The sequence below is a fragment of the Poromitra crassiceps genome, assembly GCF_964638095.1.
Source record: "Poromitra crassiceps genome assembly, chromosome: 1".
Lineage (NCBI taxonomy): Eukaryota > Metazoa > Chordata > Actinopteri > Beryciformes > Melamphaidae > Poromitra > Poromitra crassiceps.
In genome coordinates this window covers 97102438-97117945 of record NC_139623.1, presented here as the reverse complement: position 1 = coordinate 97117945, position 15508 = coordinate 97102438, and the positions used below count along the sequence as shown (strand labels likewise).

The 15508-nt window shown below is 42.3% G+C and overlaps 1 protein-coding gene across 1 annotated transcript; it reads left to right on the top strand.

Annotated features, from left to right (window-relative positions):
- Nucleotides 1–7238: 7238 nt before the first annotated feature.
- Nucleotides 7239–14773, top strand: zdhhc23a (zDHHC palmitoyltransferase 23a; the record flags this gene model as incomplete). Its single annotated transcript, XM_083649203.1, has 4 exons — nucleotides 7239–7351; nucleotides 9066–9671; nucleotides 11492–11659; nucleotides 14500–14773. The coding sequence occupies 4 exons, from the start codon at nucleotides 7239–7241 to the stop codon at nucleotides 14771–14773; spliced, it is 1161 nt and encodes a 386-aa protein (XP_083505329.1).
- Between the last annotated feature and the right edge of the window lie 735 nt (nucleotides 14774–15508).

The window sequence follows — 15508 nt, the reverse complement described above, 5'->3', positions numbered from 1 at the left end:
ACCCCATAGACTTTTCCACTGAAGAACCAAATGGCGGCGATTTCTGGATAAAGCCTACAAAAATACGTCATCATCCCTGCGGTACTCTATTGGTGGATTTGGCTGATTTCAGCCACACCTATTGCTGACAGGTGTCTAAAATGACGCACACAGGCATGTCATCTCCATAGACAAACATTGGCAGTAATAGTGTAAAATGACGCACACAGGCATGTCATCTCCATAGACAAACATTGGCAGTAATAGTGTAAAATGACGCACACAGGCATGTCATCTCCATAGACAAACATTGGCAGTAATAGTGTAAAATGACGCACACAGGCATGTCATCTCCATAGACAAACATTGGCAGTAATAGTGTAAAATGACGCACACAGGCATGTCATCTCCATAGACAAACATTGGCAGTAATAGTGTAAAATGACGCACACAGGCATGTCATCTCCATAGACAAACATTGGCAGTAATAGTGTAAAATGACGCACACAGGCATGTCATCTCCATAGACAAACATTGGCAGTAATAGTGTAAAATGACGCACACAGGCATGTCATCTCCATAGACAAACATTGGCAGTAATAGTGTAAAATGACGCACACAGGCATGTCATCTCCATAGACAAACATTGGCAGTAATAGTGTAAAATGACGCACACAGGCATGTCATCTCCATAGACAAACATTGGCAGTAATAGTGTAAAATGACGCACACAGGCATGTCATCTCCATAGACAAACATTGGCAGTAATAGTGTAAAATGACGCACACAGGCATGTCATCTCCATAGACAAACATTGGCAGTAATTGTGTAAGTGTAGTGTACATTTTCAAAGGGGGTCCTCTTTTTCACAGCCTAATGTTGGTGTTGGTGTGTGTGTGTGTGTGTGTGTGTGTGTGTGTGTGTGTGTGTGTGTGTGTGTGTCCGTTTTGAACCAGCTAGTAGCCTTATATTGTTATTTAGCCTTTCTGCTGCTTTTGCATGGTTAAATCAGCAAATTGTATTGGGGGCGGGGGGGGGGGGCGGTTGGTATACACAGTGGAAGTGGTCCCTGGGAAATGTGGTTTGGTACGTAGTGGTACTTAGTCGGAAAAGTTTGCGAACCCCTGCCATAGACAAACATTGGCAGTAGTAGTGTAAAATGACGCACACAGGCATGTCATCTCCATAGACAAACATTGGCAGTAGTAGTGTAAAATGAAGCACACAGGCATGTCATCTCCATAGACAAACATTGGCAGTAGTAGTGAAGAGCTGAGCTGCTGTTGGGCTGGTCTGGGGCAGTGGAAACATGTTCTGTGGAGTGATAAATTATCACCCTTCACCATCTGGCAGTCTGACCTTGTAATTTATTTTCTTCCCATCCCTGCAAATGGATGATAGCGCACTTATTAAAATTTGTATCCAATTCCGGACACTTACTTTTATTGAGGCAGTGTTGAGGCAAATAAAGTGTACACTATGCGTACACTGTGTACACTGGGCCTCATTGAGGCAAATAAACAGGCAGCTCCGAAACCACCGCCGCACACACCCTCACTAACATTATAGGGCATGTGGGAACTCCGGATAAAAATGCCGGTAAACACGGGAAATTACACAAGTGACCAAGTGTCCGGAATTGGATATGGTGTCCGGACTGCCCAAATGCATAATAGTCCCAACTATAAAGTTTGCTGGAGGAGGAATCTCGTGGTTCAAAGCCCCTCGGATCCACTCAAGGGAAATCTTAACTCGACAGCATACAGTGACATTCTACATAGATGATTGTGTGCTTTCAACTTCAAGGCCGTTTTCTGTTTGAGCATGGCGATGCCCTGGTGCACAAAGCAAGGTGAATGTGGAAGAACTTGTCTGCTCTGTCCTGAGCTGACCTCAGCCCCATCCAGCACCTTTGAGATGAACTGGAACGCCGACTGCAAGCCAGGCCTAATCAGCCCCTCATCAGTGCCTGCCTCTTGTGGCTTCCAACATCTAGCAGAAAGCATTCCTAAAGAGTGGAGGCTATTATAGCTGTTCTAGCTGTAGTCACTTTGGATGTTGGACTAACAGGTGTCCACGGCACATACCTTTGGCCATGTATTGTAGATTTTCCAGGTCAGGTCAGGCCAGGGGTTTGAGCCAGCAATCCTTTGTTCACATGCCAACTTCTCCAGCCTGCAACCACTGTTAAGCCCGGGATGTGTGGTTTTAAATATGCCCTGCCGTCATTACTTTTATTGATGACTGCTATACACAACTGGTGTGACAGGGAAGGTCGTGGGGCGTTCATCTTACATTATTACCTCTGTATTTGGTGCCATGAAAACACACACTCACACTCACTGAAAGAGAGAACTATAGGCGAGACGGGCGCACGCGCGCACACACACACACACACACACACACACACACACATTATGCAGTAGGGTTACTCTGTTAGGGAAAGGCTCATTTTTGTAATTGATCAATTTCAGTATAATTTTGTTATCTCAACGATGATTTAGTTGATTACCGGAAATTGTCTCATAACCACATTCATCATGTGCATTGTACAAACATAAGGTACATGTCGCAGAATGATTGGAACACCTCAGTGGTGCCATACAAACATGACAGGCAAACATATTTGGTCTTAACAATGTTGTGAAGAAGTGCAGTACCTTCACTGTTTGTTGGTTGCAAATGTAACATGTAGTGCAGACTAGACAGTTTATAGGATGTGTAATCTTCAATGTGTGCTAGTTGTCCACTCCACTGTCTACAACCGACTGCATTAATCCCACCAAAATAGATTAGAGCCTGTATCTCAGTTTCCGGCCTCCATCAACACTAATGGAGCCATAGCCCACAGGAGCAAGGGCAGCGTCTTTCTCTGCATTGATTCAGTCCATCCAGCGTCAGCGTGGACATTAGGTTAGGAGGTTTCAGTGGTCTTTGAATATCCTAGGCTCAGTTTCTAATGCTCCTCCCCTCCATCAAACTGTCATGGCTGACATGGTGAGTATGTAAAAGATTAGGAAAAGGAAAGCAAGAACATCTATTAACAATTTCACAGCAAAAAAGGGTCTCTAATGTGAAAGTGGAGCGAGGCGAGCATCATTGCATTCAGTCCGTGGACTGAATGTGTGTGTCCGTGTGTCTGCCATCAAATAATCAAAAGATAATAGTGCCTTTGCATCATTTGATTTTGATTGTTGCGTGGTTGTTCTTGAAGCAAACATATAATTAGTTGTACTTGGAGGATGGTTTGACAACTTCAAAGAAAATAAAATTCTAAAGCGCTCCTTTGATGTGTTTGAATTTAGTAAATGTGACTGCAAGTTATCTTAACTCTGGAGGACTCAGTTGTGCTCTCCATGAATCAGTCCGGAGCAGACACTGGTCCACTTCTTGAACTTCATGGTGTTTCCTATCTTCTCATTCTTGTGTGTGTGTGTTTTTTTTTTCAATTCATTGAGCTGTCAATTCTGAACAACAAATCAAAACAACCTGTTGCTTCTATTGCTCTAACCACATGGCTGCCACTACACTTGATATTATAGCATCTTACAGCTATATTCAGGGTTTAGGTTACTTGAGTTGCATTGTCACAGTTCAGTGGCTCTTAGCTTAGGGGTGGAGCAGTTTATTAGCCTTCCTGTAAACAGAGCACAACTGTTGACGTTGTTGTTGAACTGTGTTCAGCTGGTGGCACTGCGAGACTCCTGCAAACTGAAATATCAAGTTATATGATCACTGTTTATCACATGAATTCCATGTTATTAACTAGTCATCTACAAGAGAAGCCTATGTTTTGTTTTATGAATAGGAATAGGGAAGCAGGGTTCAAGCCCTGTGTTGGCAACCAAGCGCCCCTGCTGAAGTGTCCCAGGACAAGACACTCAAACAGCTCCAGTAGTGCTGAGCCTGACTGTTGACCTCCCTGGAATGGGGCAACCAAAAAGATAATTTCCCTACAGGGATCAATTAAGTGTCACAATTAATTGTTGTCAATAATGCCATACACATAGTGTCATGTATAAAAACACTGGCTCATATCAGGAGCTGCTCTGGACCCTCAGGGTCCTAGCTGCCTCCCATCACACACACTCTTCCAGTGTCTTGCATGTGTGAGCAGCAAGGTCAGGTTCCCTGTGGGAGGAAATATGATCCCATAGGGTGGGGCTGCCCCGTGGATCACCACTCACTCTCATATCTCATGAGTGCCTGTCATGTTTCTCATATCTACTCTGCTCAGGGTGGATTATCAGGACTACCGTTGGACTTCTGAACACCTCAACATAGTCCCTCAGCTGCAGAGAGGGACATGACAGATCGCTGGCACAGTATAGCTTCCTCAGCCAATTGAGGCAGCACATACATTGACCAAGCATGCCAGCACTAAAATCTAAAATGCTAACTGATAGAGGCTATAAAGCAAAAATAGGCAAAGTGTTAGAGGAAAGACTTTTGAACTATTTACTGAAAAACAAGGAAGATGGTGGTCTTTGGGAAGTGAGCTGGCAGGTGCAACGCAATGTCTAGCTGGTGCAAACCACTTGTCAAGAGGAGTCCGAGTTATGTGCCCTTCAGAGGAACTTGCTTTCTGTTGCGACACTTCCACCGTGGGAACCCATGAAATGACAACCATCCCTCTGCTCTGATAGGGTGTCACTGCAGCGCCATCGGGGCAGCAGCGTGCCAATCTCCGTTTTCAACACAAATGACTGATGATTAAATAGGCTTTCGTTTCTTCTTTTTGCCTCCATCAATCAGAAAAAGGATGTCGTGATGAGGAGAAGATCACAACTTTTTACTGGAAAGTAAAGATCTGACTTTTATAACTTATTGGACTTATTGGATTATTGGATCTTTGCAAGATTGAAGCCCACATTTATTGATCAATTTGCATTCTTGGTTTGGGAACAAATAAGGTAAGTTAACAAAGAACACATGAAGATATATTTGCCTATAGAAAGACTTGTGTTATGTGCAGAAAGCATTATGTCAGTAGATACTACAACATGATATAAAGTCATACTGTATTGAGCTCCATTAGGAATTGGGAAGAGTATGACAAATTTATGGGAAAACCTAATCCAATTAAGTCTATGTTTTTGTTTTTGTTTCTGAATTTTGTGTGATTTTAATTCCACTCTAAATCAGAGAGATATACTGGAGGACAAACCTATAAACCTGACTATAATAAAGAACAAAAACACTGACAATAACTCAAATACATTCTATCATTTGGCTGTGGAGGATCAGGGTTTGTTGGCCCAGATAGTTGGTCCCTGTGGACTTAGTGGCCTTGTTTCAACAAATTACATTAGTAGCTCTTGGGGATAACAGGACAGAGAAACTTCTAATTATGGTAATTATGTTTGATAATTTTAAAACAAACAATATCTTATAGGTCACTCCAGCCCATCCCTTTTATTGTAGAAATACAGTCGAGCCAACAACTTTTATGATTGTGTTGTATATTTAGTTGTATGTATACATTCATTTGCTTTACAATTCTCAGTTGTGTGCTTTGTGAATTTTGCTTTCAGAAAAGGATTATAGAAAAAGTGTTTTATAAGTATTGTTGTTTTCTATTTGTGTGTAGATATTTCTGTGTTGGCACATTGTGTTGGCACATTTGTACAGTAGAGTTTATGTTGGACTGGCCATCATGGTTGTACATGTTAAGCCTACTGTAATAGTGATCTGTAAAACAAAATGAATGTTCTTCCTGGTGCTCTTTAATAATAATAATAATAATAATAATAAACTTTATTTATATAGCACATTTCAAACATAAAATGCCAATCAATGTGCTTTACAGAAAGATAAAATAGTGAAATAAAATGTCAGCAAAACACACAAAACAGTAAAAAAAAACAGAATAGTGGTAAAATGAGAAAAGCATATAATAAGCATAAAAATGAATGACAGGAAATATGGTACAATTTAAAATAAGTGAAAACGATGGTTTCTAACAGAATGCCCTTTTCTAGAGGTAGGTCTTCAGATTTTTCTTAAAAATATCGACTGAAGAAGAAAGTCTGATTTCTAAAGGAAGGTTATTCCACAGTCTAGGGGCATAGGAACTAAAAGCAGCCTCTCCATATGTTTTAGTTCTAGACAGTGGAATAGATCATTGGAGGGAATCTGAGGACCTCAGGGCTCTGACAGGAACATATTTTGATACGAGGTCATTAAAATAGACAGGGCCAAGTCCATGCATGACTTTAAAAACCAATAAAAGCACCTTAAAATCAATTCTAAAATCAACCGGCAGCCAGTGTAATGATTTTAAAACAGGAGTAATATGATCACATTTCTTAGTGTTTGTGAGTATTCTGGCTGCTGCATTTTGAACCAATCTCAATTTATTAATACTTTTTTGGAACACCAGTAAGTAGAGCATTAGGCCTACAATAATCTAGATGACTTGTTACAAATGCATGGGTTAATCTTTCAGCATCATCCCGGGAAAGAAGTTTAACAACTTGACACCTGTGTATGAGTTTCACAGTTTGTGCTGTTTGGCATCTTTACACCTGTGTATGAGTATAATTTCACAGTTTGTGCTGTTTGGCATCTTTACATCTGTGTATGAGTTTCACAGTTTGTGCTGTTTGGCATCTTTGCATCTCAGTCATGGAGACATGAAGAGGGGAGGGGTTGGTCAGTCAGGGTCAGGGGGGCCGCCGGCACTTGGCCCTTAGCCTGGGTAAACCCAGCCCCCACGTGACCTGCTCTCAGAGTTACCAGTCACTACGTGGCTCGTGAGCAGGTCTGACCAGCCTGAGAGCAGGTCACTGGGGGCTGGGTTTACCCAGGCTACTTGGCCCTCAGTGAGTGTATGTTTAGACACTAATTGCAGGAAATTGCCTGAGCACAGGAAAAAACATTTGAACCTATTAATCAATAAAACCTTTTTGTACAGAGCATTGTTATTGATCGCGTCACAGTCTATATTTTTAAGTAGAAATTCTGTTCTTTTTTACTTTTTGTTTTCACTCCTTAAATTATTACCATGCCTAATGATGCATAATTATGAATTTCCATTCAGCAGTGATACAGTGAGTTACTCTCTTTTTTATACAATTTACACTAATGATCTATAATTCTGTGAGTTATAGTCACAGTACTAGGTTTTAATACAATGTTGTTGTTGTTGTTGTTGTTGTTGTTGTTGTTGTTGTTGTTGTTGTTGTTGTTGTGTTTTTATTGATAGATTGTTTGCACAGAAACACAGAAAAAGAAAAATTCCGCTTTAGCAAGCCATCATGAAATGGGAGAGGTTGAAGCCTCCAGAGCCGGAGGATCCCATGTGCTGCTGTGAGTGTGACATCGACCAGTATGGATGCTGCTGTGAAGATCTGGATGACGCCTGCAACAGGTAAGATGGGGTGAGGGGGACAGGATCAACAGGTAAGAAGGGGTAGAGGGGGACAAAATCAACAGGTAAGAAGGGGTAGAGGGGGACAAAATCAACAGGTAAGAAGGGGTAGAGGGGGACAAAATCAAAAGGTAAGATGGGGTGAGGGGGACAAAATCAACAGGTAAGAAGGGGTAGAGGGGGATTTTCAACAGGTAAGATGGGGTGAGGGGGACAAAATCAACAGGTAAGATGGGGTGAGGGGGACAAAATCAACAGGTAAGATGGAGTGAGGGGGACAAAACCAACAGGTATGAAGGGGTAGAGGGGGACAAAATCAACAGGTGAGATGGGGTGAGGGGGACAAAATCAAAAGGTAAGATGGGGTGAGGGGGACAAAATCAACAGGTAAGATGGAGTGACAGGGACAAAATCAACAGGTAAGAAGTTGTAGAGGGGGACAAAATCAACAGGTAAAATGGGGTGAGGGGGACAACATCAACAGGTAAGATGGGGTGAGGGGGACAAAATCAACAGGTAAGATGGAGTGAGGGGGACAAAATCAACAGGTAAGAAGGGGTAGAGGGGGACAAAATCAACAGGTAAGATGGGGTGAGGGGACAAAATCAACAGGTAAGAAGGGGTAGAGGGAGACAAAATCAACAGGTAAGATGGAGTGAGGGGGACAAAATCAACAGGTAAGAAGGGGTAGAGGGAGACAAAATCAACAGGTAAGATGGGGTGAGGGAGACAAAATCAACAGGTAAGAAGGGGTAGAGGGAGACAAAATCAACAGGTAGGATGGAGTGAGGGAGACAAAATCAACAGGTAAGAAGGGGTAGAGGGAGACAAAATCAACAGGTAAGGAGGGGTAGAGGGAGACAAAATCAACAGGTAAGATGGGGTGAGGGGGACACAATCAACAGGTAAGATGGAGTGAGGGGGACAAAATCAACAGGTAAGATGGAGTGAGGGGGACAAAATCAATAGGTAAGAAGGGGTAGAGGGAGACAAAATCATAAATCAAAATAATAATGAACTCCATTCATAATTAGAATCTTACAGGGTTCCCAACTTCCCACAAGTCCTGCAAATCCTTGAAAGTTTGTGAATTTGAGGAAAAAATCAGGGCCTTGAAAGTTTTTGAAAATAGACATTGAAAATGCTTGAAATTATACTTTTTGTGCAAGAATAGAAATGTAAGTTATTTTGATGTTTATTAGGCCTACTTAACATTAGTAAATAGGTTTAACACAGCACAGCTGAGAAATGTTCACAAGCCTCTCTTTTTCATTGTTGTGAGCTTCTGTACAGCTGGTTCTCATTATAAATATTATCAGTGTTGTAACAGTCATTCACCTTGATCCATGTCTCATGCTATGCTGTGTTGGGTCCATGGATTCTATGGGAATTGGGCTTTGAAAGTCCTTGAAAAGTCCTTGAATTTGATGTTTAAGAAGGTGTGGGAACTCTGACTTAGTCATTATCCTCGCTGCCTCCTCTCCTCTCTATTGTGACCAGCCCAAATATACCCTACTTGTTCTGTTTTCTCTCTTCTCTGTCCCTCCCTCCCTCCCCCCCTTCTCTCTCTCTCTTTATAAGATTGCTCAATCCTGCTTATTGATAGTGCTTAGATGGACCTAGCTAGACACATTCTCTGTAAAGCCCTCTCAGACATGCTTATGAATTAGGGCTATTCAAATAAACTTGACTTGACTCTCCGCTCACTCGCTAGGTGGCTGAAAGGCAAACCTGATCAGAGTGGGTGTCAGTGGCCTCTCCTCATGGCCATGATGGACAAGCTGGAGATGTCTGTGGTCCCAGCTCTACTGCTGCTGCCCGTGCTGCTGCGAGTGGCCGCGCTGCACGTGCTGCTGGGGGTCATCGTCCTGACTGCCCTGCCCGGTCTGGTGCTGTGGTATTACTACGCCACCCATCGGAGGAAGAGACGCACCCTCTTCTTCCTCACCCTCTCGCTCTACTCTCTGGCCTACATGTACTACCTCTTCATCACAGAGATCTTACCCCGCGGGGATGTCAGTCAGCTGCAGGTGATCGCTGTGACCTCTGGGATGATCCTCACTCTCATGTCTCTCGTTCACACCAAGAGGGGCCCGGGCTTTGTGAGGAGGACTTTCCCAGCCGGGTCACACAGTCAGAGCCAAGAGCCGGACAATGTCTCCCCTCGCCTGGATGGATCTTCAGTGGAGCCACCGACAGAGGCTCTGCTGGCTGCAAAAGGGAGCAGGTGTGCTGTTTGCAAAATGACACGTCCCCCACGGGCGGGACATTGTCGAACCTGCGGAGCCTGTGTCCAGCGTCTGGACCACCACTGTATCTGGTGGGTCAGATTATGCCACAGAGGGGCAATGAGTCATTAATAGACCCTTTTCACAGCAGCCATTTTGACATGTCAAAGCAGGGTAAACACAGGTGTAACCAATAACAATAATTGGGCGCTGCCACTGGAACACCTAAATGGAATGGAACCATCATTAATGTGTTCATACCCTGCATTGGCACGTCAGATGGCTGCTGTGAAAATGGTCTATTGTCATTCAGTTATACGTACTATTGCAGCAGCAGAAGAATAATGTCATTCAGAAAGAAGTAGATAGATACTGCATTATAACTTCACAGCAACAAAAATAGCTTCAACATAGATTCTACATTCCACTCCTTGTTTCCTTCCGTAATAGGGAAACTGGAGACATCATAACATAACACATAACACTCAGCAGTCAGTTTATTAGCTACTTTATTAAGTGCACGCATTTAATAACAGATCAAACTTACCATCACACCATAACACTCAGCAGTCAGTTTATTAGCTACTTTATTAAGTGCACGCATTTAATAACAGATCAAACTTACCATCGCACCATAACACTCAGCAGTCAGTTTATTAGCTACTTTATTAAGTGCACGCATTTAATAACAGATCAAAGCCCCCTTAAGCTCTGCTATAGAATTTGTTTGGACCTGGATTCTACATAGTCACATGTGGTCACATGGTCACAGAAATGCTCACATATACAAACCAGGCTGAAAAGACACACAGATTCAACTTAGGTTGAAGTGACTTCAAACCAGGACAGTCGGTTAATGATTGATGTCATCTACTGTAGATACATCAACAGAGACACCTTCAGCTAGCAAATAAAGCAAGTAAAGTGAAGCTAAAAGCATAGTGTAGGACAAGAACCACTCCACCTCACACCCCGCATCACGCTTTGCATTGATCGCACCATCTGGTGAGGGGATGCAGACTTTTAGAAGAAATTGTACAATAGAATCTTTGACTAGACATGGAAATTGACTTCTTTAAATAATAACATTATTTTGGCGGTTTGAGTGGGGGAGGCCACATACAAAAAGAGCTGTAATGTTGGTTCTTTAATTGGTTCATTCAATATGGTTGAGAATAACCTCCAAAACAATCGACATTTAAACCTTGTCATTGTATCATTACAAAGAGAATAAGCGTATGGCGCAAAAATATCCAATACGAATATATTCAACTATTCTTTTTTTCTCTCTCTTTCTTTATATGACTATCTGGCAATCATAAAATCCATTGGCATGGGCTTGTTTGATTTGTTTGTTTAATTGGGACTTGGTTTTATAGTGGTTTTATGGTACTTATACCAAAATAGGCTATATATCACGATCTATTGGGAGAAACCAAACAATTCTATGTAAAATCAGACATTCAGCACCACCATATAACCAGAATGGAATTATCCTTGTTTCATAACCACATTTTGTGACTATTCAACTGTGAGATTGGAGGACAAATCAAGCTCCTTTGAATGGCGCTTGAGTCGTCGACTATTTGGGGTCACCCCTGTGTGTGTGTGTGTGTGTGTGTGTGTGTGTGTGTGTGTGTGTGTGTGTGTGTGTGTGTGTGTGTGTGTGTGTGTGTGTGTGTGTGTGTGTGTGTGTGTGTGTGTGTGTGTGGCCTTAGTTGTCTTGTTTACTGTACTTTATAACCGTTGTGTAATTATTTATTTTACATCACTACTTTTGCCTGGAATACCTTTGCAAGATGACACTACGTGTGTGTGTGTGTGTGTGTGTGTGTGTGTGTGTGTGTGTGTGTGTGTGTGTGTGTGTGTGTGTGTGTGTGTGTGTGTGTGTGCGCGCGCATGTGTGATGCAGGATAAACAGCTGTGTGGGACAGGCCAACCACCGCAGCTTCGTGCTGAGCCTCTGTGTGTTCTTGCTGACGTCCCTGTATGGGATCAGCCTGGTGCTGCGCAGCATCTGTCCCAGACAGCACCTGATGACTGCTCTGCTCTACTGTCCCGGGGTCTACACTCACTATAGGTACTTTAGCCTACTCTCACACACACTTTCTCTGCTACAGGGCCACAGGTTTATACAGTACAGCATTGTAAATTATAAATATCAAAATAAATATAGGTCATAACAGCTTTTTCATCATTACATTTTTTTTACAATAAACCTATTAGAAAAAATACAATCAATAGCATGAGCAACAAGGCCGTGTCAATCTTGTAGAACAGGGGTTCCCAAACTTTTCAGACCAAGTACGACTAGGCTACCAAACCAAATTTCCCAAGGACCACTTCCACTGCGGATGCCAACAACCCCCCCCCCCCCCCCATAAAATAAATGTTGCTGATTTAACCATGCAATAGCATCAGAAAGGCTAAATAATAACATAAGGCTACATGTTCAAAACGGACACACACACACACACACACACACACACACACACACACACACACACACACACACACACACACACACACACACACACACACACACACACCTGCCAACATCAGGCTGTTAAAAAGAGGACCCCTTTGAAAATGTTTAGCCTAAATTTAGCCTAACTTTAGAGCGTTATTTAGCCACCTTCCTGACAACATTACATCAGTGGTACTCAACCTTGACCTACTCAGGAGCCACATTGACAAAAAGAAATTGTTGCAAGAGCCACAATCCACAAAAACTCCCTTTATTTTTTTTAGATTTTTATTTTTTTATTTTTTTATTTATTTATTTATTTATTTATTTATTTATTTATTTATTTATTTATTTATTTATTTATTTATTTATTTATTTATTTATAGTAGGACTTAAAAGGGCCACAACTACCCATAAAGGAGCCGCATGTGGCTGTAGTAGAGCCTCGGGTTGAGTATCACTGCATTACATGGTTGGTAATCGATGCCTTAGGTCTTCTAGTTTCATATGATACCAGAAACTTCAATCTGGCTTTAAAACGGAGCCCACTACTGCACTACAGCCTCTGAAATTAGATTTTCAAAATCGTGATATTTCCCGAATATCGCAATATTTCCGAAAATCGGCCCAAGCCTACTCAGGGTTAATGTGTATATGTAAAAACTGATGTCTGTAAAAAAAATAATAATAATAAAGCTGCAAGCAGCGTTGTGGGCCCTCGCACCCGGTGCGCGTCGGGCCATGTCGCAGCCGCTGCCTCTCGACGGATGGCGACGCAGCTCTAAATTTCCATGTGTCTCGGACACTGTGCAGCGTTACGTGTCACTTCCTGTGGCCGCTATGTGACGCTAGAGAAAACCCGGTAATTGCGGCGTGTTGTTGTATATCACCCATTCAAAAATCCCTTAGGCAGAAACAGTGAAGAACCCGGAAGTGTTAGCATCGATGTTTTCCAGACTCATTCCTGCGGCTCTCTATTGACGTATAGATGTCTTCAGGCTGGGACACTTCTCAAACACAAGAAGTTTGGCACAGATTGGACAATCTACAATGGAGTTCGTCCAACTTCCTGTGTGATGGCGAAACATCAACGTTCGCCATGTCGACACGCCCACGCCGGTCAATGAACACTCATAATCTCCAAAATGAAGCTTCATTGGGTGGTTAAGGCTTTTCTGACCACATCTGAGGTGGATGTGTTCAACCCACTATGAGCAGTTCATCTAAGTGTAAAACATGTCATTTCCTGTTGCCAGTAGGTGGCGCTATGAGTATAACTGAATATTAATGTGCAGAAATCTTCAGGCATGGACACTTATCATGCGTGACAAGTTTGGAGCAGATAGGACAATGTGCATTCGAGTGACAGTGACTTCGTGTCTCATGGCGAGACATGGATATTCGCCACGTGGCCACGCCCACGCCGTTGATGGGAAATGCAAACTTTTACTAACTTTTCATCATTGGGGTCTCTGATATATGCTGTGCAAGTTAGAGGGGGATCCGATGAACCCCGTAGGAGGAGTTTGTTAAAGTATGACCCCTGGAAATGGCTGAAACGTCCAAAATATTGCACAGTAAATTCAAAATGGCTGACTTCGGTGTAGGTCATGGCACCAAGAGACTTTTCTGTCAATCTGGACATGATACATGTGTCCTGCGAATTTTGTACCTGGAGGTGAAACATAGCGTGAGGGCTATTCCGTTAAATGTTTCTAGGGGGCGCTCTCGAGCCATTTTGCCACGTCCATGGCAAGACCCTTGAAATATGAAATTTTTCACCACTTCTGAGGGTTAGGGTGAAAAAGTATGCAAAGTTTGGCAACTTCCTGAGCATGTTTAGCCCCTCAAAAATGCGCTTGAACACGGAGAAGAAAAAAAAAAATCCTTTGGAATGTAAATAGGGCCTTCGCCACCGGTGCTCGGGTGCTCGGGCCCTAATAATAATAAATGCTCTGGCGGACCACCAGATGGAAGATAGGTTACTGAGAACTCAAGATTGGCAGTTCACTACACAAGTCCACTTTTTCTCTCTGCCGACTCCATGTCTTTTTACGTAGGCTATCTATTTGACATAGTTTTATATAATACAGTTGTCATTATATAATACAGTTGTGGCGTTACTATTCACTCATGCATTCATTCTGTCATTGCTGCTGTGAAATCAGACCTGCATGCATGCTTGATAGACAAAATTATACAAGTTGATATTGTAGAGCTGTACAATACAGCTATAATACTTTCCCACTTCTTATTGATGTTCTTGTCTAGCCAGTGCCAAAAAAGCATTATAATGTATCTGCTATTGCGAACAGGATGATTGCTATTGTTGTAAAATGCAATTTGTTCTCAGTTGTTTGCACAAATAAATAATTTCAACAACTGACCCACATCAATGAAGGAAACGACTATTTCTAAACTAACTTCTCCTTATTATTCTACTATGTTTACAGCACAGCCCTTTGCTTCACCTGTGCCTGGTACAGCAGTATTATCACGGGTGGATTGCTACACCTGCTGGTGTTACAAGTTCTCAATATCAGCTACAATGTGACAGAGCGGGAGGTGCAGCTCGCTCTGAGGAACAAAACGGGCCAGAGCCAACTGTACGGACTTGTCATCGACACTGGAGAGTATTCACGAGGGTTCTACCAGAACTGGGTTGAGTTCCTCACCATGGCAGATGCCTCGGTCAGCCCTCGCTCCAGCCTCACTGACCTGGTCTAGTCTAGACTCAACAGCCTTATATCCAACACACTGATGGGACGCAGGTAGTCTACTAATTACATCCACACACCTGAAGAATTCATGTGACAATGAAATGGATTCATCACCAGTAACACAGAAGACATCTATGCAATGTATGCATCAACAGCACCTGCTTGGAGGCAGCAGGGAGACCTTTCAAAACAAAGCACCCAAGCTCAAGCCCTGCTGAAGTGTCCTGGAGCAAGGCACTGACTCTGATGCACTGCTCTGACCTCTGTGTGGAGGAGGGGAAGTGGAAAGAGAATTTCCCTGTGGGGATCAATGAAGTTTCTCATTATTATTTTAATTTATATTCTAACAATAGTGTGAGCATAGCATATTCAAAGACATTTCATGTATTTCTACATAGAAAATATATATATTCAGCACAACTCAGATCAATAGTTTTCACAGAACCTTTGGAAATAAAAGCTACAAAGTAAATTTGGAAATCTAGTGTATCTGATTATTATTATTATTTTTATTATTGTTATTGTTATTCCAGACTCTTCTCATGTATTATGTATGCCACTTGTACTGTACCTATTTCCAATAAATTGCAGGGGAATGTCAAGGTGCTAATTAATATTGACTGCATAAAGTTTATACACTGGCACACCCTTTGTGTTACATTTTGTATTGCATCTGTCTGTCCATAGAAATCAGCTGCAGGCTGTGAATATCAGCTATCAGACATCATCTCACTCTGTCATC